This window comes from Moschus berezovskii, chromosome 18 (genome assembly GCF_049115385.1).
Source record: "Moschus berezovskii isolate FMDL1 chromosome 18, NW_MosBer_1.0, whole genome shotgun sequence".
Lineage (NCBI taxonomy): Eukaryota > Metazoa > Chordata > Mammalia > Artiodactyla > Moschidae > Moschus > Moschus berezovskii.
The window spans coordinates 17,983,305-18,006,537 of record NC_142477.1 but is presented as its reverse complement, the minus strand read 5'-3'; the positions used below and the strand labels follow the sequence as shown (position 1 = coordinate 18,006,537).

The 23,233-nt window shown below is 42.7% G+C and overlaps 1 protein-coding gene across 1 annotated transcript in view; it reads left to right on the top strand.

Annotated features, from left to right (window-relative positions):
• The first annotated feature begins 11,868 nt into the window (after positions 1-11,868).
• DNAH5 (dynein axonemal heavy chain 5) overlaps positions 11,869-23,233 on the top strand; it is a 265,941-nt gene continuing 254,576 nt past the window's right edge. The window contains exon 1 of the mRNA XM_055422257.2: positions 11,869-12,140. Within this exon, the coding sequence (XP_055278232.2) occupies positions 12,084-12,140 (57 nt within the window). The 5' untranslated portion in view covers positions 11,869-12,083. The remainder of the gene's footprint in view (positions 12,141-23,233) is intronic.

Sequence of the window (23,233 nt, the reverse complement as noted above, 5' to 3'; positions counted from 1 at the left end):
TTTGCAACCCCATGGACTGTAGCCTGCCAGGCTCCTCTGTCCATGGAATTCTCCAGGCAAGGATACTGGAGTGGGTAGCCATTCCCTTAAATATCATATTAAAAGGATTTTCACGTTATCATACACCGGGAAGTTCCCCATGATGGTGGCTAAGTAATGTGCTTCTGAAGGGGTGATATTAGAAGCCTGGGATGTTATTCTTTGTTGCTTTTGGAAGGTGTCTCTTGAGTGAATCAACTAAACATCCCTAGTAATAGGATTTGATTTTTACACTGATTTTAACATGCCATTTGACTGACTTTATTCTCTGGAGGAAAGGGACAAGATTTTGAGATTATCATTTCATGACATTTTAACACAAGAGAAAAGCAGAGAGATGCAGGATTCCATAAGAATTTTGATGTTTGTTCGTGAACCTGACTCTCTACTTTCTTCTTTCCCTGTTAGCTTCTTTCCCTGTTAAATAAGCACGGCTGTGGTAATGGCAGAACAGCCTCAAAATGGTCCTCCAGTGAACCTTGGGCCCCTGACCCTCATTTCTGCTGCTGTGACGTTGACTTCCTGCAGGGCTGTGTGTGTCTGTTGGTGGGAATCAGTGGGAGCCGGTGGATGGGGGAATGTGGAACTAACACTCTTGTCTCAGTGTTATTCACCAGTCCTTGACATCACCATTTTCAGAACCAGATCTTGGCATCTTCATTATCAGACTTATGAAAGGAAAGATAGTTTCCTTCTAAATAAATACCTGATAAATTGAATCAGAACCAAAAGAGATGGAATATGAGTTGGTGTTTCTGTTGCTTTATGTTTGGGAAAAGGATCATACCTAAGTGCCTGAGAAAGCCCAAGTATAGAACAGTAGCAACATAAAGGTAACATAAAGATCAAGGTAGCAACGAATAGGTAAACAACAAGCAGGTAACATAAAGATCAAGATCATTTGTATCTACAGCCTTCACAAAGCAAGAACTATCACATTAATAAGGATTCTTGGGCTTCCCTGGTGGCTCAGTGGTAAAGAATCTCTCTGCCAATGTAGGAGACGCAGGTTCGATTCTTGACCCAAGAAGATCCCACTTGCCTTGGAGCAACCAAGCCTGTGCACAACAGTGCCTGAGCCCATGTGCTGCAAATCCTGAAGCCCCCGCCCAAGAGAAGCCCCCGCCACAAACTAGAGAGTAGCCCCCGCTCACCACAACTAGAGAAAAGCCCACGCAGCAGTGAAGACCCAGCCCAGCTAAAAAACATAAACAGATACATAAAAATTATTGAAGAAATAAAGATTATTTTCCCATCTCTCTAGTTAATACTTGTCTTATTGTTTGGACCTTGGATTTCGGAAAGAACGTGTAATTAAGGCATAGGATCATTCCCAAGCTGTTGCTTATCTTTTAGATTATAACTACAAACTAGATGCTAATTAAAGAAGTGTTGTTTTTCTCAATGGTGTGTGAAATAGTGCCAAAAGTTTGGTCTTAAATAAAGAGCGAATGAGGTAATATGACCCGAAAGGGACTCATATGAAAAAATTAGAAACAGGCCAAGCAGCTGACCGGGGAGCAGAATACTGGATGATTTACACCTAAAATTTGATTTTCATATCTTCATTTGGAGCCCCTGAGCTTGTGTTTAGGTTTGGGAGGAGAATCTTTAAAAACACTACAGCTTAATTTTTAAAAAAGTTTTTATTGAAATGTAGTTGCTGTACAATTTTGTGTTCGTTTCAGGTGAGCAGCAAAGTGATTCAGTTATACATAACCCTATCTATCTATCCTCTTTTAGTTTCTTTTTCCTTATAGGTTATTATAAGGTACTGAGTGTAGTTACCTGTGCTATACCATAGGTCCTTGTTGGTTATCTATTTTATATATAGTAGTATATTTATTTTAATTCCAGGCTCCCAATTTGTCTATCGCCCCTTCCCCCTTTGATAACTGTAAATTTGTTTTTCTATGTCTGTGAGTCGATTTCTGTTTGTAAACAATTTCCACTTGTGTCACTTTTTTAGATTCCACATATTAGTGATATCATATGATATTTATCTTTGTCTGTTTGACTGACTTCACCTAGAGTATGATAATCTCTCAGTTCAGTTCAGTTCAATCGCTCAGTCGTGTCTGACTCTGTGACCCCATGGACTGCAGCATACTAGGCTTCCCTGTCCAACACCAAATCCCAGAGTTTGCTCAAATTCATGTCCATTGAGTCGGTGATGCCATCCAACCATCTCATCCTCTGTTGTCCCCTTCTCCTACCGCCTTCAATCTTGCCCAGCATCAGGGCCTTTTCCAGTGAGTCAGGTCTTCGCATCAGGTGGCCAAAAGATTGGAGCTTAAGCTTCAGCATCAGTCCTTCCAATGAATATTCAGGGTTGATTTCCTTTGGGATGGACTGCTGGATCTCCTTGCAGTCCAAGGGACTCTCAAGAGTCTTCTCCAACACCACAGTTCAAAAGCATCAATTCTTCAGCGCTCAAAGTTCTTTATGGTCCAGCTCTCACATCCATATATGACTACTGGAAAAACCACAGCTTTCACTGGACCTTTGTTGGCAAAGTTATGTCTCTGCTTTTTAATATGCTGTCTAGGTTGGTCATAATTTTTCTTTCAAGGAGCAAGCGTCTTTTAATTTCATGGCTGCAATCACCATCCGCAGTGATTTTGGAGCCCAAGAAAATAAAGTCTATCACTGTTTCCATTGTTTTCCCACCTATTTGCCATGAAGTGATGGGACCGGATGCCATGATCTTAGTTTTCTGAATGTTGAGTTTTAAGCCAACTTTTTCACTCTCCTCTTTAACTTTCATCAAGAGGCTCTTTAGTTCTTTGCTTTCTGCCATAAGAGTGGTGTCATCGGTGTATCAGAGGTTATTGATAATGCCATTTATAACAATATGGATGATAATCTCTAGGTCCATCCATATTGTTTCAAATGGCATTATTTCATTCTTTTTTATGGCTGAGTAGTAGTCCACTGAAAGCACTCAGTTCAGTTCAGTTCAGTTCAGTCGCTCAGTCGTGTCCGACTCTTTGCGACCCCATGAATCACAGCACACCAGGCCTCCCTGTCCATCACCAACTCCCGGAGTTCATTCAAACTCATGTCCATCGAGTCAGTGATGCCATCCAGCCATCTCATTCTCTGTTGTCCCTGTCTCCTCCCACCCCCAATCCCTCCCAGTATCAGAGTCTTTTCTAGTGAGTCAACCTGTCGCATGAGGTGGCCAAAGTATTGGAGTTTCAGCTTTAGCATCAGTCCTTCCAATGAATACCCAGGATTGATCTCCTTTAGAATGGACTGGTTGGATCTCCTTGCAGTCCAAAGGACTCTCAAGAGTCTCTGCTGCTGCTGCTAAGTCACTTCAGTCATGTCCAACTCTGCGTGACCCCATAGACGGAAGCCCACCAGGCTCCCCCATCCCTGGGATTCTCCAGGCAAGAACACTGGAGTGGGTTGCCATTTCCTTCTCCAATGTGTGAAAGTGAAAAGTGAAAGTGAAGTCGCTCAGTCACGTCAGACTCGTAGCGACCCCATGGACTGCAACCCACCAGGCTCCCCCGTCCATGGGATTTTCTAGGCAAGAGTACTGGAGTGGCTTGCCATTGCCTTCTCCGCAAGAGTCTCTACGTAGCTTTATATACAAAGAACAAGTATCATGGTCCAGGGAATATCATTTTTTCAAGATTGGGCATCTAGAATGGGAAAAAATTTCTATAGGAAAACAATATTATCAAAGGTGTCACAGCCCTGCAAAGTTAAAGTCATCAACCTCATTTCAGATGATTCCAGGGATATCATAATTTTCCAGTGTTTCGTTTGCCGTTGTTGTAAGATTGTACTTGAAAAATTCATGTTAAGATAATGTTTCGATTACTTTAAGGTGCTGTGTGCTTGGGATGCAAGTGATGGAGATCGCTCACTTAGTTCCTGCATCTTGCTTAGAACTGGATGGTGCCTGTAAGATCATCTGGTCACCGACTTCCTGTTGTTCATGGGCAGTTGGGACTGGAGTGGCACATGGTTTATTAACATCATACACTCAACCAGTATTTGGGTGTCAACATCAAAAACATGGCTTCCCAAAGCCAGGACAGTGCTGTTTCTATGAATACATTGAAGTGTCACCAGAGGAAAGTCAAGAAATCAGAAGGTTGTGCAAAAATTCCTAATTCTTACACTTTCTTCTCAAAAGGTACTATAGAAAATAACATCCGGAATGAGTGTTAACACTGAGCATTTCTATTCTTCCAGTCTATACCTGCGGAACTTGGGTATTCTGTTTAGTGGATCCTTTACTCTAAATGCATCACTTTTCTGTATTGTCCTTTGGGATTTTGCTTGTGTTTCTCCCTTCCTCTTTTGAATTTTGGCAGATGAGGCTGCAGAAAACTTATGCATCTTTTTTAGCTTTTGCTGAATATTTTGAACTCACAGCAATCACAGCAAAACCAACATCCTGCACCACTTAAGTTTTCAAAAATTTTTGGAGGGAAGACAGCTAAAGTAATTATTGAATCCACATATGATTAGTTATCTTTATTTTAATTGTGAGTTTTTTCTTTCTTTTATGAATTTAGAAGTAAAGAGAAAGATACTGGATGTTTTTGGTCTCACATATACTGACCTTGGTCGGGAAGATCCCCTGGAGAAAGGATAAGCTACCCACGCTGGTATTCTTGGGCTTCCCAGGTGGCTCAGAGGTGAAAAATCTGCCTGCCAATGCTGGAGTCACTGGCTCAATCCCTGGGTCAGGAAGATCCCCTGGAGGAGGAAATGGCAACCCATGCCAGTATTCTTGCCTGGAGAATCCCATGGACAGAGGAGCCTGGCAGGCCACAGTCCAGAGGGTTGCAAAGGGTCGGACACGACTGAACAACCAAGCACAAGCATACCGATCTTCACATTTTTAAGATGAAAAGACCAATAGGAAAAGCAAAGAACCAGGGCTTTATTTCCATTTCTTTAGTATTCTTTTCTCCAACATGTACTCCTTCTCTAGATTCTTCCATTCCTGTTGAGTTATTCTTCTTGTTACCAAGCTTGACACAGCATGCAATCACCTTGGACAAATTCCAGTCACCATGGAATCCCCCATTACCAATTTTCAAGTTCCATCCATCTGTTCCTCCCCTCTTCTTCATCCAGGATTTCTATATGGGGGTAGCTTAGGGGTGGCAACATGGTGGATGGGATAAAAGCACTTGCTTCTTTTTATCTAGCTTGTTTGTTTTTGGCCAGTGCCATGCTTCCTGTGGGGTCTTAGTTCCCCCACCAAGAAGTGAACCTGTGCCCCTGCATTGAAAGAGTGGAGTCTTAGCCACTGGACTGCTGAGGAAGTCCCTTAGCTTGTTTGGTTTTGAGTGGATCAGGTGACCACTGTCTCCACTCCCTTATTAAATCCTTTATTTCCTCCTGCCTAGGATTCTGACTTCCACCTTCCTTTCCTCCCGTTCTTCAGCATAATCTTCCTCAGCAAGATTTTCTTCAGCGTATTCTTCAGTGACTCCCTAATGCTGGTGAGGGCGACCTGCCATAGGCTGACACCCAGAATTCAGCCTCACGTACTCTTCAGAGGTTAGTTGCTCATATTTCTGTACAACTGCAGCACCAGAAAGGCTTGCTTTTGAAATCCAACCTCTGTGCTTTGCTGGTGATATTTTCCCTGTATGTTATGCTTTTACATCTTATTTAAATCTTACTGTTCTTCAGAGCTTGACTTGAATATACCTTCTCCAAGAAGTTTTCTTTGATCATTCAGTTCCGTTCAGTTCAGTTCAGTCGCTCAGTCGTGTCCAACTCTTTGTGACCCCATGAATCACAGCACGCCAGGCCTCCCTGTTCATCACCAACTCCCGGAGTTCACTCAAACTCATGTCCATTGAGTCGGTGATGCCATCCAGCCATCTCATTCTCTGTCGTCCCCTTCTCCTCCTGCCCCCAATCCTTCCCAGCATCAGAGTCTTTTCCAGTGAGACAACTCATCGCATGAGGTGGCCAAAGTATTGGAGTTTCAGCTTTGATCATTAGGTATCATTATACTGTATTTCATCTGATCTAAGCCATCATCAGATAAAAGACACACCACTGTTTCCTTTACCGCTAAGATAGAAAAACAACTGTCGATTAATCTAGGATACACTGCTTTCTAGAATTTTTTTTAACTGAAAAAGCTCTTTATTCAACTTAATTAATTGAACATGGACTTAATTAAACTGTTGTTGTTCAGTCACTCAGTCATGTCCGACTCTTTGCTACCCTATGGACTGCAGCCCGCCAGGCTTCCCTGTCCATCACCAACTCTCTGAGCTTGTTGAAACTGATGTCCATCAAGTCGGTGATGCCAATCAACCATCTCGTCCTTTGTGGTCCCTTTCTACTCCTGCCTTCAATCTTTCCCAGCATCAGGGTCTTTTCCAATGAGTTAGCTCTTCACATCAGGTAGCCAGAATATTGAAGCCTCAGCTTCAACATGAGTCCTTCCAATGAATATTCACAGTTGATTTCCTTTAGGATTGACTGGTTTGATTAAGCCTAGATTTAGAAAAATCATATGTCACTCTTGTGCTTCCATACAAATATGAATGTAATGAATGGGTTAAGAAATTTCCAAAGCTTCTTCCCATCGAGGGTCTGACTCTCCTGGGGTTTTCTTTCCATCTCCTGTCGTGTATTCTGTGAGTTGTGATGCTGCTGTTTTCTTGATCTTCCCAGAAGGTGTCAGTGAAGATTTTCAGAAAACAACCAGGACACACATTCCTGCTCAGATGGATTTTCAGTAATTTGTTGACTGAGATATCGAGGTGCTCCAGTGGCCTCATCCTGACACCTGGAGTGACAACTGAGTCTGCACAAACTCTGTCCATGATTTCTGTCAACCAACAGTTAAAAGTGAATAGCAGATGTGCCCAATTTCAATATGGTAAAAAGTGCAAAAAACGTGCTACTCAGAAGGGATTGAAATATGGTACTTTCTCATCCCACTTACCATTTTTTATGCTGCCCCCTTATATCATTGTTTACAAGGCCATTAAACTGATGAATGTATTTAATTCTGCTGGGTCTCACTGAGACATTTAGAAGCAGAAGTCTGTGAAAAATGTGTAGATGGTAACCATTAAAACCTGGATCTATTCTTTCTCTTGGGATATATTGGGAAATCAAGAGCAAAATTTTGAAGCAGCTCTACACTGAAATTTATGTGTTGGGTTAAATTCCTTGGGAATTCATCCCTATACTGGTATTGTCACTAATTGTAGTCATAACTTTTTTGCAAATAAAAAATATTATCATATTTTTCATGTATTAGATACCTGTGAGGATCCAGGTGGAGAAGGCAATGGCACCCTACTCCAGTACTCTTGCCTGGAAAATCCCATGGACAGAGGAGCCTGGTAGGCTACAGTCCATGGGGTCACTAAGAGTCGAACACGACTGAGCGACTTCCCTTTCACTTTTCACTCTCATGCATTGGAGAAGGAAATGGCAACCCACTCCAGTGTTCTTGCCTGGAGAACCCCAGGGACGGGGGAGCCTGGTGGGTTGCTGTCTATGGGGTCGCACAGAGTCGGACACTACTGATGCGACTTAGCAGCATCAGCGGAGGATCCAGGAATTTTACATAATCACAAGTCTGTTAGGCAGATGGGTTTATTTCTAATGCATAATTTAGAAAACAAAAGCTCTGATGTCATATAGCTGAAAGAGAGCAATGCTGGGATTTAAACCCAGGTGTGTCTGACCCAGTTGGCACTAGTGGAAAAGAACCCACCTACCAATACAGGAGATGTAAGAGACGTGGGTTTGATCCCTGGGTCAGGAAGATCCCTAGAGAAGGAAATGGGAACCAACTCCAGTATTCTTGCCTGGAGATTCTCATGGACAGAATCCCATCAACAGGCAGCAGTCCATAGGGTCGTGTAAAGTCAGACATGACTGAAGCAACTTAACATGCTCACAACATGCATATGTCTGACCCCAGAACTTGCGCTGTGTTACTCTACCAAAGTAGGTTGTACATACAGGGCTGCAAGGCTCAGAGTAGGTAATTCTTCATGATATAGCAATGAGTTCAGGAAGTTTCACACTTTGGAATATAAGTACAAATGGCAGTAATTTAGAACACAGATCCAAGTGAAGCTTGCATCAAGATTTCCTTTTTTATGGCACTTTCCACAATTTGTGTAATCATATTTTATTTATAATTATGTTATTTACTTCATATCTTCCCCCAGTGAAGGCGGCATGTTGGCTGTTCGTTGGTTCTGAGATCTACATGTTTTACATTTTAATGTCTATGAATTCAGAATGCAGCTTAAAATTGAGGTTGTTTTTAAGTGTAATTGGCAGTGTTTTATTTTTCTCTTTGGAAGTCCTCTAAAATAATTATGCATTTTACAATGAACATTTTTTAGTGTTTGATTAAGTGTGATTTTTAAAATTAAATTATTTATTTGGCTATTTTGGGTCTTAGTCTTACATAATCACTGGCCCATGAGACCTTTGTTGCACCACATGGGATCTTTTGTTGTGGCGCACGGGCTCTGGAGCATGTGGGTTCAGTAGTTGTGGCATTGGGGCTTAGTTCCTCTGCAGCATGCAAGATCTTAGTTCCCTGACCAGGGATCGAACCTGTCTCCCTGAATTGCAAGGCTGATTCTTAACCACTGGACCGCCAGGGAAGGCCCGAGCATGTGTTTTAACTAGCTGCGCTATGCTTAATACATAGTACAGTGCCTGGTCCTATAAAAAGTACTCACATTTGCTGAATGAAGAGTGAGTGAATGAGAGTGAAACTTTAAACCTTGTCTGAAGGTACTTGGATTTCTGGATGAAGTCTCCTGCCTATAGGAAGTTCATTGTCCACTCTTGTCTTCTCGTTATGTCTGACTTAAGATTTGTGAAATGGCCAATATGCTCAGCTTGGAACAGTCCATCGTCCATAAAGACAGGGCTGGAGGACTCCGCAGCTTAAAAGTTCCTGTAGGAGGAGGGGGGCAAGAGGAGAAGGGGGTGGCAGAGGATTAGGTGGTTGGACAGCAGCACTAACTTGGTGGACACGAATCTGGGCAAATTCTAGAAGCGAGTGGAGGACCGAGGAGCCTGTGGGGTAGCAAAGAGCTGGATGTGACTGGAAAGCGGAAACAACAAGGAGCTGTCTCGTTTGCTGAAGCCGTCACCTGGGAGAAGGTTCTCACAGGAAAACTCACCTGAGTCTCCCTCTGGGTGGCATTTGATACCCTTTTCCAATGACCAGAAACCGACTCTATTGTCGGCTGGCAATTAAGGGGCAAGGGGTCAGAGGCAGGCTTGTGCTTTGATTGGTTTGTAATGTAGTAGTGGTTTAGTTGCTAAATTGTGCTGAGTGCCAAAGAATTGATGCTTTTGAACTGTGGTGTTGGAGAAGACTCTTGAGAGTCCCTTGGACTGCAAGGAGATCCAACCAGTCCACCCTAAAGGAGATCAGTCCTGAATATTCATTGGAAGGACTGATGCTGAAGCTGAAACTCCAGTACTTTGGCCACCTGATGCGAAGAAATGACTCATTTGAAAAGACCCTGGTGCTGGGAATGATTGAATGTGGGAGGTGAAGGAGACGACAGAGGATGAGATGGTTGGATGGCATCACTACCTCAATGGATGTGTAGTTTGAGTGAGCTCTAGGAGTACGTGATGGACAGGGAAGCCTGGCGTGCTGCAGTCCATGGGGTCGCAAAGAGCGACATGACTCTTTGGTCGGACATGACTAAGCGAGTGGACTGAACTTGAGACCTCATGGACTGCAGCCCACCAGGCTCCTCTGTCCATGGGATTTCCCAGGCAAAAATACTGAAGTGAGTTGCCAGTTTATTCTGCAGGGATTCCTCTTGACCCAGGGATCAAACCCTGGTCTCTTGCATTGCAGGCGGATTCTTTACCTACTGAGCTACCAGGAAAGCCCCTTATTTGTGCTGCTTGATGAAAATTCTCAGTGAGCCTCCTTCACTCAAGGGGATTCCTTAAGACACCTACTGTCTTTGCTGAAATTCAGCCCCAGAGGTTGAAAAACTTTGCAGTTTACTGCGGAGCCTCGAGAGAGCCATGGTGACGCCTGCCAAACCCAGGATTAATGCCATCAGCCATCTGTGGAAATCTTCCCAGAAAGTAACTCTTCCCAAGAGAGACTGTTGTATTAATAAATGAGCTGCTGATGAAATGACGGTGGTGCCTAAAATACCATTAGGGAAGCTGTGATTTCAATGTAACTAATGAAAGATAAATGGTGACATAGTGAATTGTCACCTCTGTCCTGAGGTCATGTGTTGACAGAGGATCCTTGGGACTGATACTTAGATGCTGAGCAAGGAGGATGAGAAAATATTGCGATTTGCTGGTGACCTTTCAACCTGGCACAGAGGAAAATGAGGGCTAGTCTAGATACTGTCTTCATTCCTGCTTAGAACAAAAAACAGCTGCTTGCCTATACCCAGAGGTTGACTACAAAACTATCCTGTAAACTGACTCTAACTTCCTGTGTTTTGTGTGTATGTGTTTCTTTTAGAAAACATTTATTTATCGATTTGGCAGTAGGCAGGATCTTCAGTCTTTGTTGCAACATGCCAATTCTTAGTTGAGGCATACAGGATCTAGTTCCCTGACCAGAGATGGAACCCCAGTACTCTGCACTGGGAGGTGGAGTCTTAGCCACTGGACCACCAGGGAAGTCTCTAGTGCTTTGTTTACCAGACAGTATTTAGGTCTAAGTGCTGTCTCTCTGTTAACTCTCACTATGGAATGAAATCAGTGCTCGGTCGCTCAGTCGTGTCAAACTCTTTGCAGCCCCACGGACTGTAGCCTGCCAGGCTCCTCTGTCCATAGAATTTTCCCAGCAAGAATACTGGAGTGGGTTGCCATTTTCTTCTCCAGGGGATTTTCCCGACATAGGGATCAAACCCATGTCTTTTTCATCTCCTGCATTGCAGGCGAATTCTTTACCACTGTGCTACCTGGGAAGCTATGTATAGAGGCCCCTCTCTAATGTCTATTGAAGTGAATCTCTCAAGTTCAGGTACCAAATTGACATCCAGATTAGCAGTAGGTTTCAATACCAAATTAGTATCCTGGCTTTCAAATGGGTCTCGTGTGAGATTAATTAGCAGGGTCTTGGTGGGATGGGTCCCCTGGTTCCCAATTTATCCTTGGATGACCTGATTGGATTTGAGTTCCCGAAACTTGAACTTTCAAGGACTAAAACCTGGATTCAACATGTCCAACCTTAAATGTCCTGCCATTTATTCATCTTGAATGAGAGAAATCACACCTACTAGACTTCTCAGATCACATTGGCTGTGATTCCCCATCATGTCTGTACAGCAAGGATGATCAAGATCTTTAGTCACAGAGAATAAATACCCTTGGTTTATTTGTAAGTACAGCTCTGTGAGCGCAAGTAATTTATGGACATCATTTGCTATTTGCATATGAAGTAAGCTTGTTTTTTATGGGAAGAAAATGGCTCCGTTGAGTTACAGTTAGCCTACCTGACAGTCACAATTAGTCACAAGCCTGGCAGTTAATCGAGCACACAAAAGTTGTTTAGACAAAGATGGACTGAATGTCTTGTGCAACTGATTCAGAGCTGTGGCTTCTCTGTTTTCTGTTTTGATACGGTTTAAAGTTACTCACTGTTCAAAGAAATGATTCAAATATCTCTGTTGACTTCAAGCTTACTGCTGGGCAGTGTCTAGAATTAAACGAACATCAGAGGTTGTTTCGCAACCCAGCGTTCAAATGTGTTGATAGGTTGATAAGTATGAATGGGAGACACGGTTCAACTGTATAGCGTGTAAACAGTATTGCCCTAACAACACAGGGCTTTGGAAGAGAGGAGAGGCCAAGGTGGAGAGCCCCACCTTGAATTCAAGTGTAGGTTTAAATTTTTATTCCATGTTTATGGTGCCTAATACATGCAAATTGGACATGAAAACATGTTGAACTTCTGATCCTCCAAAAGACTTTTCATCTGAAAGCCTGTTGGATGATGAGCTGGTCTCCCAGGAGCTAGAAGATCATTCTGGAAGAGTCTATAAGCTGAACAGATTGCTGGGATGTTTAGGATCGGCAGGCGACAGCTCTGGAAGCAGAGTGTCACCCGCGTTTTAATGGTAAGGAGCTGCTGTCTGTGAGCTTGCACGTGTCTTAGAACATCATCTCTATCACCTGTGTGCAAAAATTCCTAAAAAAGTTCAAAATCGCTTTCTGATGAATCTGTGAGAAACATGTTTATCTACTAATTTTTGGGTAGTGCATAAGGCTATATGTTACTTCAAATTTAAAATTAAAAAGGAGTTTCATCTTTAGGCTTTTCTGCACCTTGCCACCTAAACTGTGGCTTCTTGTAGAAATACAGTCTCCATCTTTTGGGATGATGCTTGTTGTTTTGTCGATAAGTCAGACTCTTTGCAACCCCATGGACTGCAGCACATTCAGCATTCAAGCCAGGCTCCTCTGTCCTTCACTCTCTCCTGGACTTTGCCTAGACTCATGTCCATTGAGTCGGTGATGCCATCCAAGCATCTCATCCTCTGTTGTCCCCTTCTTTTCCTGCCCTCAGTCTTTCCCAGCATCAGGGTCTTTTCCATTGAGTCACCTCTTCGCATCGGGTGGCCAAAGTATTGGAGCTTCAGCTTCAGCATCAGTCCTTCCAATGGATATTCAGGGTTAAATTCCTTTAGGATTGATTGGTTTGATCTTCTTGCTGTCCAAGGGACTCTCAAGCTGCTTGCCTGATGGAAAAAAACCCACTCAGGGTGCCTTGGTGACTGCATTCACCTAGACCCATAAGCTTTTGTTGGTGATGAGAATTTATTAAGGCAGATTCTACAGGCTTCTTTAAAATGACACCCCACCACTTACCCTGTCCCCTATCACCTTCTATGGGCCCGGAAATGTGGTCACAGACCGTGAGCTACAAGGATGAAGAATGAACGCCCCTGAGCCTAGGACTCAACTCAGCAGCTTTGGATTAGGCAGATGCATAAAGAGGTGTTTGGAGCCTCTTCCACTGATGATTAATGTCAGAAGCAAACCGAGGTTTCTCCAGAACTCTGTTGTCAACATTGGCCCATGCTTCCTCAGGGCTTGATTGCTGTATCTTTTATGCACCCCTAGCACGCTGGATGATTCTGGCCAGCCTTGTAGCTCTGCTCTTCCACTGCAAAACACAGAAACGTTGTCTCTGATTTTCCTAAACTCTCTGCCACCAGCCATCTTCTTTCCCTTAGCCCCACCATTCTGAGGCATCTCTCCCAAGAACAACATCTTTCAGTCAAGCCCTTGAACTTGTTTGCCTGCAAACACTTATTATTTAAGACCAAGTACGAGTGCCACCTTCTCTGAGAAGCCTCCCTGACACTTTAGGAGGAGGTGGGGGCTCCCTTCCCTGGGTCCTCTCGGCACTTTGATGCTCCAGCTCTCATCGCATCTCTGCGGGGAGATGGCATTTGTCTACTGTGAGTTCCTGGATGACTAGATGGTGCTTCCTCCATCTCTAATAGCCTTCCCTTAACATAGAACCTGGTACTTGTTCAGTTGCTAAGTCATGTCTGACTCTTTGTGACCCCATGGACTGCAGCTTGCCAGACTCAGAACCCAGTACTAATACACCTTAGTTTATGCTTTCTCAATAAATTGAATTAAATGTTTCACGTCTGAATATTTTCCCTATTCTTCACTTTTCTGTGCTTCACTACCAAATCACAAAAATTAAAATTAATGACAAAATCCTGAGTATAATGAATGAATTGGATTCTTTCTTGGCACTAGTTACCTGTTAGGAGTCTCTTAAGATTTTTGGAAGTTTCTATACATTTGGGATGCTGGTTCCGTTTACCCCCCTGACATATGATAGTAACAGAATTACCTTAATAATGTTGCTGTGTATTATGTAAGTAATTACACATTTTCTGTTTAGTGCACTGATTTGATGGTTTATTAAGTTATACCTTTGTCACCTAAAATAATCAATGACAAAGATTCCCAAACTGCTTAAGATACAAAATTTAGCCCCTATATTTAAACTTAGTCCTCAGGTATTACTGTAGTGATGCTATATTGTCATTAGGTTATTGTAATATAATAATTGACTCTCTTCAGAATACACCTGCAAATAGCCAAATAAACCATCAGCTTTCTGGGTTTAGAAAAGTCAAACCATATATCCTTTTTGTTGTATAATAAACACAAATGCTTTTCAATGAAAAAACTTGAAGTAATTCTCTATATATTGCCTCAGGCATCAGATATGAGGCCTGCCCGCCCCTCCCCCCACCGCTTTTTTGGGCTTTTCTCAAAGATGAAGAATGCTTAGTACCTACTTTCAAGTGTATCATGGACAAGAATCCCAGACTCAACAGATTTTGTTTTTCTTTCTTTCCCTAAAATTAAACTGGGATTTGTCGACTTTTAGAAAAAAACACTTGAAAGATTTATGAGAGTCCTCTTGGCTTAAATTCACCTAATTGCACACCTCGTTTTGAAATGGGGGCAAGTTTTCTGTCTGCTGCTGAAATATCTATCATTTGTGTTTTCCACTTATGTCCTGATGCTGGGGATTGCTGTTGCTCACTGACTTTCCTGGGATTGCTAGGTTTCTCTAAACAGTGATTCTCGAGGGGGTGGGAGGTAGAGACTGGTTGGGGAGGTTGGGTACCTCCTTCCCCTGCTGAGAAACTCCCCTGGAGGGGCCGTTGTTCCTCAGGGAGTACACAGTAAAAGCCAAGCCAAGAAAGGAACCTTTGCTCTCAGATACCTTTTGAAAGCTGAAAAGATGTCAGCGTTGTTATTCTTTGGCAAAATAGCCAAGCTGGTTTCAGTGTTCTCTTAATCAGGCCCAGACGTGTTTGGTCCTGTGAGCACATTTCACATGCACAGATCAAAACAGTTTCCTTGGAACTTGGGGAGGTGAATGGCTCTAGGTCACAGCGGTCCCCAACCTTTTTGGCACCCGGGACAGATTTCGTAGAAGAGTTTTTCCATGGCCTGGGGTAGGGGGAATGGTTTGGGGATGACTCAAAGCTCATTACATTTATTGTGCACCTTATTTCTATTTTTATTATATCAGCTCCACCTTCGATCATCAGACATTAGATCCTGGAGGTTGGGGACCCTTGTTCTAGGATGTGGCTGTGGGGAGCTGGCGGGTGCTGCTTGTGAATGCTTAGGTGGAGGCTCCCAAACCTGAAGGAGTCACAGCACGACGTGGCTGTGTAGTTGCTACACCATCTCTAGACCCTGGGAGAATGTGACTCGAGGTGCAGAATCCACCCATTCCATGAGTGTTGGTTGACCACCTACTTTGTGCCTGCTGCTGGGTTCCAGAGTATGGTGGGAAGAACTCTTCTGGGCCTTGTGGAGTTGAGCTGAGACCCGTCCTTCCTATCAATTCTTGCACGACTCAAATACTGAGAGAAAGGAAAGATCTAGAGTTATAGGGATCCCAGCTTTATGCACTTGGACTTTCCTAAGTGCCTAACTCAAGTGAAAACCTCATGGAGTTCATCAATTATGATCAAGTCATCAAATGCTTTCCTTTGAGACAGTGTTCTCAGGCCAGGCCACCACTGTAATCATGAGGGGAGCTTTTGAGAAACACCCCTCTGCACAAGAGGGGTCAGAGTTTCTGGGGAGACAAAGGAATCAGCATTTTAAAGCTTCCAGGTGATTCTGATGAGCATCAGCTCTGAGCATTCTGGTTCATTGTGATGAATAAGGGAGGTTTTGGGATTTCAGCCCTATGCCATAGACAGTGGAGCTTCCCTGGTGGCTCAGTTGGTAAAGAATCCACCTGCAATGCAAGAGACCCAGGTTTGATCCCTGGGTCCCGAAGATTCCCCTGGAGAAGGAAATGGCAACGCACTCCAGTATTCTTCCCTGGGAAATCCCACGGCCATGGATAATGTGAATGATGACATTATAGAGTGAAAACCACTTGAATTATATGGCCTCTGTTGCCCAAGGGGACTCGGAATTGTACAAGAGTGGTATTCCTGATTTTGAACTAAAACCTCTATAGGATTGGAGGAAGAAAGAATATATGGGCATGTGAAGGCTAAGTCTTTTAAAAAATTTTTGAAAATGTTTTATTTTGTATTAGGGTATAGCCAATCAATGAACAATGTTGTGATAGTTTCAGGTGGACATCAAAGGGACTCAGCTATATATATATATATGTACATGTATCCATTCTCTCCCAAACTCCCCTCCTATTCAGGCTGCCATATAACATTGAGCGGAGTTCCCTTTGCTATACAGTAGGTACTTATTGATTACCCATTTTAAATGTAGGTGTGGGTACATGTCCATCCCATAAAGTCTCACTAAGTCTTGGTCAGGTGCTGACATTTGGGGTGTAGAAAATGGACTCTAAGTTCAGTTCAGTTCAGTCGCTCAGTCATGTCTGACTCTTTGCGAGTCCATGGACTTCAGCACGCCAGGCCTCCCTGTCCATCACCAACTCTCGGAGTTTACTCAAACTCATGTCCACTGAGTTGGTGTTAGAGTTTGGATTATGGAATGCTGGGGGGAGAGGAGGTAGGTTGGTGATGGGGACACGCCTCTCAGCAGACTTTGGGTTGGCTTGGGTGGAAAATCCACATAGAGTGACAGGTAAGGAGGGGTCTTCTATATGTTTGGAAAGAATGCCGGGTAAGGGAGTTGGTAAATGGGGAGATTTAGGGGCCCTGAAAACTCCAGCAACAATAGACAAGATTCCAGAACTTACTCTCAGGTGGAAAGAAAATTAATGGGATCTTCTCTGTTGAAGTGCTAGCTAGCTCTTTGCGATGGAGGGGGAGTGCAACTCTTGTTAAATAAAGGAGGGCTTCCCTGGAGCACCTGCTGGGAGTGGATTAGTCAGCGTGGAGTGTCTCTCTCTCCCAGGAACCACTCTGCTCAAGTGCTCTTAAGGTGGGAAGGAGGTGTAGCACTTCCTCTGCAGCTGTGGCCCTTCACCTGGAGAAGTGACATAAAAGGGGAGAAGGGAAGTTAAGATGCCAGAAACGCAGTGGGGAGTGGAGTCTTGCTCCCTAGAGGTTCTTCCAGCCAATTAATCTTCCAGCAGGTTCGGATGGTCCAGGAGGCATCGTCACAGAGCAGCCTCTCCCAGCGAGAAAGGCAGGCCCTGTGGGTTACAGTGAAAATGCTGGAAGACAGAAAAGGGAGGCTTTTCTTTGTTGGAAGACATGGAAATTGGGTTAACTTGGAGAGGGCCCTTTCATTTGTAGAAAGGAGAAGCAGAACTGCTTCTATTTCTGTAATTCAGCGTGTTTGAATGGGATGTAGACTAAGTGAGGTTAGTTATAGTGGCTGTGAGTTCAGGGGGAGCCATAATCCATACTAATGATGGAGTTCCGTGCAGTGGTTTCTTCTGAAGTCATAACAACATGCGAGACCCAGGAGCTTATTGACTGAATTCTGCACCTGCCATGGACTCACATGGAGCTAGAATAATTTGCACCAGCCCTTAATTACTTGAGAGTGACTTGTGAATGATAAACTTGGTTAATCATCCCCTGATTAGATAGCAATTGAGGCTCTGCTAAGTGCTAGGCGCTGTTCTGGGTACTGGAGATGGTGTGGAAATCAAAATAGAAAACGTCCCTCCCTGTGGAGCTGCTCTTCTTGTAGGAATGATGAGATTCAGGTAATGTTTATTTTATTTTACCCTTTAGGAGATAGGAAGGATCAGCTTAAATACATGGCACACAAATGAATGAAACCAGCTTGGGCCATTTGGATCTCTCCCTTCAAAAAAGAAAAATAAATACTTATTTTTACCAGTAACTGGGCATTTTATTTTTTAAATTGGAGTATAATTGCTTTACAATGCTGTGCTAATTTCTACTGTACAACGAAGTGAATCAGCTATTGTTGTTATTGTTCAGTTGCTAAGTCATGTCTGACTCATTGCGACCCCTTGAACTACAGCACGCCAGGCTTCCCTGTCCTTCACTGTCTCTTGGAATTTGCTCAAATTTATGTCCATTGAGTTGATGTTGCTATCTAACCATCTTGTCTTCTACCCCCTTCTCCTTTTGCCTTCAGTCTTCCCCAGCATTGGTGTCTTTTCCAATAAGTTGGCTCTTTACATCAGGTGGCAAAAGGATTGGCGCTTCAGCTTCAGCATCAGTCCTTCCAATGAATATTCAGGGTTAATTTCCTTTAGGATTGATTGGTTTGATCTCCTTGCTGTCCAAGGGACTCTCAAGCTGCTTGCCTGATGAAAAAAAATCACCAGGGAAGTCCCTGTGTTAATTTTTGAATCAGTGAGAAGTAATGCAAATGTTAAGAGACGGAATGGAACTTAGCTGTCACATAGTCCTACACTTCGATTTTGGAGTTGGAAGGGTTAAAAGACAGATGCAAGGTCTTACAATTAAGGGCCACCCTGGGGATGGAGCCCAAACTGGCCCCAGTGCTCCTCTGTGTACTTGACATTGCTCGACCTTGAGATCAGCACTTGTTTCTTGGGAGGGAGTACAATACTCCCTCTTTCATTTCAAAATGGTAGTAACATTCTTTGTCACAAGTTACAGAAATATTACAGAAATATTTTATTTTTTATTCTGAAAACCTTAGCTTGCTTATCATTAAAAATTTTTTTTATTGGAGTGTAGTTGATTTACAATGTTGTGTTAGTTATTTTTTTCCATACAGCAAAGTGACTCTGTTATACGTATACACATATCTAGTCTTTTAAAAATTCTCTTCCCACATAGGTCGTTGCAGAGTACTGAGTAGAGTTCCCTGTGCTGTACAGTAAGTCCTCCTTAGTTTTGTTTTAATATACAGCTGTGTGTACATGTCAACCCCAGATCTCCCAATTTATCCCCCTAGGACAATAAGATTGTTCTGTCCATCTGTGACTCCATTTCTGCTTTGCGAGTAAGTTGATTTGCATCATCTTTTTAGATTCCACATATAAGTGATGTCATCATATTTGTCTTTCTCTGTCTGACATTGCCCTCACAGTGACAGTCTCTAGGTCTATCCATGCTGTTGCAAATGGCATTACTTCATTCTTTTCATAGCTGAGTAATATTCCATTGTATATATGTACTACCTCTTCTTTATCCATTCATCTGTTGATGAACATATAGCTTGCTTTCAGGTCTTGGCCATTGCAAAACCGCAGTGCCATGAACAAACTGCTTGTGTCATTGTGAGTTTGAGCTTTTTCCAGATATATGCCCAGGAATGGGATTGCTGGATCAAACGGTAACTCTGTTTTTAGTTTTTTAAGAGACCTCCATACTGTTCGCTATAGTGGTTGTATCAATTTACATTCCCACCAGAAGTATCGGAGAGCTCCCTTTTCTCCACATCCTCTCTAGCATTTATTGTTTATAGATCTTTTGATGATGGCCATTCGAATTGGTGTGAGGTGATACTTCATTGTAGTTTTGCTTTTGCCGAAATATTTTAAATATTGCTCTAGATTTCCTTGAACATTTAATTGGTTTCTGAACACATCCTCCTCACCTCTATCAGTTGGAGCTTGCTCATGCAAAGAAAACAATTTTAATGTGATCCTTTAAAAAAAAATGCCATAGTTCACCTTTCGCCTTTGTCATCCTGTTTCTAAGACATTCCAGAGGCCAACAGGACAAACCACCTCCAACTAATCATCTGATTGCTTGCTCCTGCAGTTCCTTGGCAGCCAGAAAGCTGCAGGTTCAAGTTTAGGGACTGACAACATGCTGATCCAATCACCAAATATTTATTTGACACTGTTGACTTTCTGTGGTAGTAAAAAAAAAATCCCTCATTGTACCAGGACACCTTAGTATAAGGCAGTGAAACTTGAGATTGTTAAACACTGTGTGCTTTCATCTACATGGCACTAGGGTTTATTTCACATTACTTGTCATTAGGAGATAGGCTAGTTATCTAAGAACATATTCAATGCTTAACATGCTTTTAAATATAGCACTGAAAACATTTACTTTAACAACACATTGATAATTTGGTTTTATATATAAAAGTTTTTCCTATGATATTTAAGTAAAAATAAAATAACTAGTGTTCTGCTTTAGAGGCTAATCTCTCCTTTCCTCCACTAGAATATGTTCTTTATTTTTTTCATTGGAATCTTGTACAATCAGGTCATAGAATAATGTGTTGCCGTGGCAGAATCCTATAGAAATATCTATATTCTTTGGAAGACTTCAGTTGGTTTACATCCTGACTTTACTGGCTTTTTAGTTTTTAAAAATGTTTTTGGCTGCCCAGCATTTGCCATCTAGTTGATTTGTTGCTGTGTCCCTGGCTCACCTGATTGCCCACTGTGCCTTCACTCTGCTGGAGACATTTAGTATAAACCCAGAAAGATCACTTTGAAAAAAGTCTTTTATTCCTCTCTGCCTCGAATGTGGAAAACAGTCAGAGAACAGACATTTTCCTGGTTTTAGACATAGTTGGAAAGAAATTTAAATTTACTTCTATAAGTTTATGGACTGTGCATTTTGGGTTAAGACCAGTGTCAGTTCTTTTCTTTAGGGAAATGGCAAAAAGATAGGTAGATTGTATTTTGGAACCTTAACCTTGCCCTGCACCCTCACCCCGACTCCCACCTAATTTGTCGCTCAAGCAGTTCAGTTGACTGAACAGTTTCGGACAAATGAATATAAATATCATGTCTAGTGATAGTCTTTTAATAACCCTGAAATTCCCAACTTTTTCCTCTTAACTTTTTATTACTTCTATTGTATATTAAAAAATTCTCCTTTGACTCTAAATTTTCCTTTTTCTACTAGTAACCACATCTCTTTCCTTTATAGTCACGTTTCTGGAAAGAGTAGTTTATATTTAGTACTTTTATGTTTCTCTTTTCCCAATCATTCTTTTCTGTGGTTCTGCATCCATTTGTTTTCTGTCCAACTAATGAAATTATTCTAAAAGAATTACTTTGTTGCCTCATGCTGCATAACAAATCATGCCAGAATTAATGGCTTAACTATCTGATATCAATGATCTATTCTCTCTTAATTAGCTATCTGTTGTCTCTCTTGAGTCTGTGGGATGCTGGGCTCAGCTGGGTGATTCTTCTGTATCCCATGTTATTGGCTAGGTTGCAGTCATCTGTAGGCTTGACTAGATTGGCATGTCCAAGATAGTTTGCAAATTGGTGCTCAAGTGTCAGAACAGTGGTCCACACCTTTTTTGGCACCAGGGACCGATTTTGTGGAAGACGATTTATCCACAGACAGGAGTGGGGGGATGGTTTCAGGATGATTCAAGTGCATTACATTTATTGTGCACTTTGAAAGTGAAGTGTTAGTCTCTCAGTCGTGTCCGACTCTTTGCAACCCCGTGGACTGTAGCCCTCCAGGCTCCTCTGTCCATGGGGCTTCCCAGGCAAGAATTCTGGAGTGGGCTGCCATTTCATTCTCCAGGGTATCTTCCCGACCCAGGGATCAAACCCAGATCTCTTGCATTGCAGGCAGATTATTTACCACCTGAGCCAACCAGGGAAGCCCTATTATTTCTACTCTAATGCTGCTGCTGATCTGACAGCAGGTACTGGCCTGCAGCCCAGAGGTTGGGGACCCCTGAACTAGGAGATCTGTTGAGTTGTTGACCAGAATGCCTTGTTTTTTTTCCCCATTTGGTCTCCCCATGTGATTTGGACATTTCATAGCATGGTAACTGGGTTCTGAGGGAGTATTCACAAATGCAAAGGCAGAAGGCATACTTTTTGGGTGAAAATTGGTCACAGGTCCAGCCAGATTCAAAAGGAGGGGATAGAGAGACCACCTCTTGATCGGTTAGTGGCACAATCACATTGCAGAAGAGCTATGGGATGCTGAAGTCATCTTGTAAATGCAATTGCAAGGAAGATCTGCCCCATAATGTCTGTTATGCTCTACTGAAAACTGGTGTCTGTCTCTGCAGTGCGAATTCCCCTTGGGCTCCAGATGCATTTTCCCAGGGGTGGGTCTGTCCCAGGCTCTGCAAATGTGTTTGCAGCCTCTGCAAACACATCCACCTGTCTGGCCTTCCTGTCTCCAGACTTGCATCACTTCAGTCCACTTTTTACACTGCTGTCACAATGACGGATGTTTTGATGCAGCATGGACAGCTCAACATCTCTCTTGGTTTGAAACTCATCAGTGATTCTCCATGGACCTAAGATAATGTTTATACTTTCTTCCATGGCTCAGAAGATATTTTATGATTTGACTTCTCTCTCATTTCCTATTATGTTTTTCTAGTTCAAGTTCAGCCAGCCTGGCTGCCTTGTGCTTTCCAGATTTGCTATGCTTTCTTATGCCTGTTGGCCTTTGAATCTGCAGAAATGTCTCTGTCCCAGGTAGTGTGGTCAAGTCTCCTTCAACTCTAGGCTTAAGTCTACTCTTCCTGAAACTCTTCCTATACCTTCCACGCCTCCTCAGCCCTGGGCTAGAGGGGGATTCTCCATTTGGTTCCTTCTCTGAAGACCCATGAATGCCCCTGCATAAATCTCATGCCCCTGTATCAACCATAATGCCAGCCTGCCCTTTTTACATTTTCTGCTCATATTCTGCAAACCAGGCTGTTAGTTTTTTGAGGTCACTGGGTAGTGTTTGCCTCTGTAGTGGTCATACATATTTGGGGTTTAACAACTTTTAAAAACAAGAAGGATTCAGAACTACTGGATAGCATTAAAGATAATGCACTTACTTAAGATTAATTGGAAGGACTGATGCTAAAGCTGAAACTCCAATACTTTGGCCACCTCATGTGACGAGTTGACTCACTGGAAAGACTCTGATGCTGGGAAGGATTGGGGGCAGGAGGAGAAGGGGACGACAGAGAATGAGATGGCTGGATGGCGTCACCGCCTCGATGGACATGAGTTTGAGTGAACTCTGGGAGTTGGTGATGGACAGGGAGGCCTGGCGTGCTGTGGTTCATGGGGTCGCAAAGAGTCAGACATGACTGAGCGACTGAACTGGACTGAACCGACTGAAGATTAATTGGAAGTTGAATATTTATTGATGGTGAAATAGTTGAATAATTATACATATTATTAAATATTTTGTAGCTATTAAGCAAGTTAGAATAATCTGTATTAAACTAAAAAGAAGTCTATGATGTATTATTAAGGGAAAAGTGCATGAAAAACATTTGTAGTATAATATAAACAGAAATCTGTATATACATTTGTATATGTGTGTACGAACAGAGCACACATGGAAAGGTATGCTTCAAACTGCAA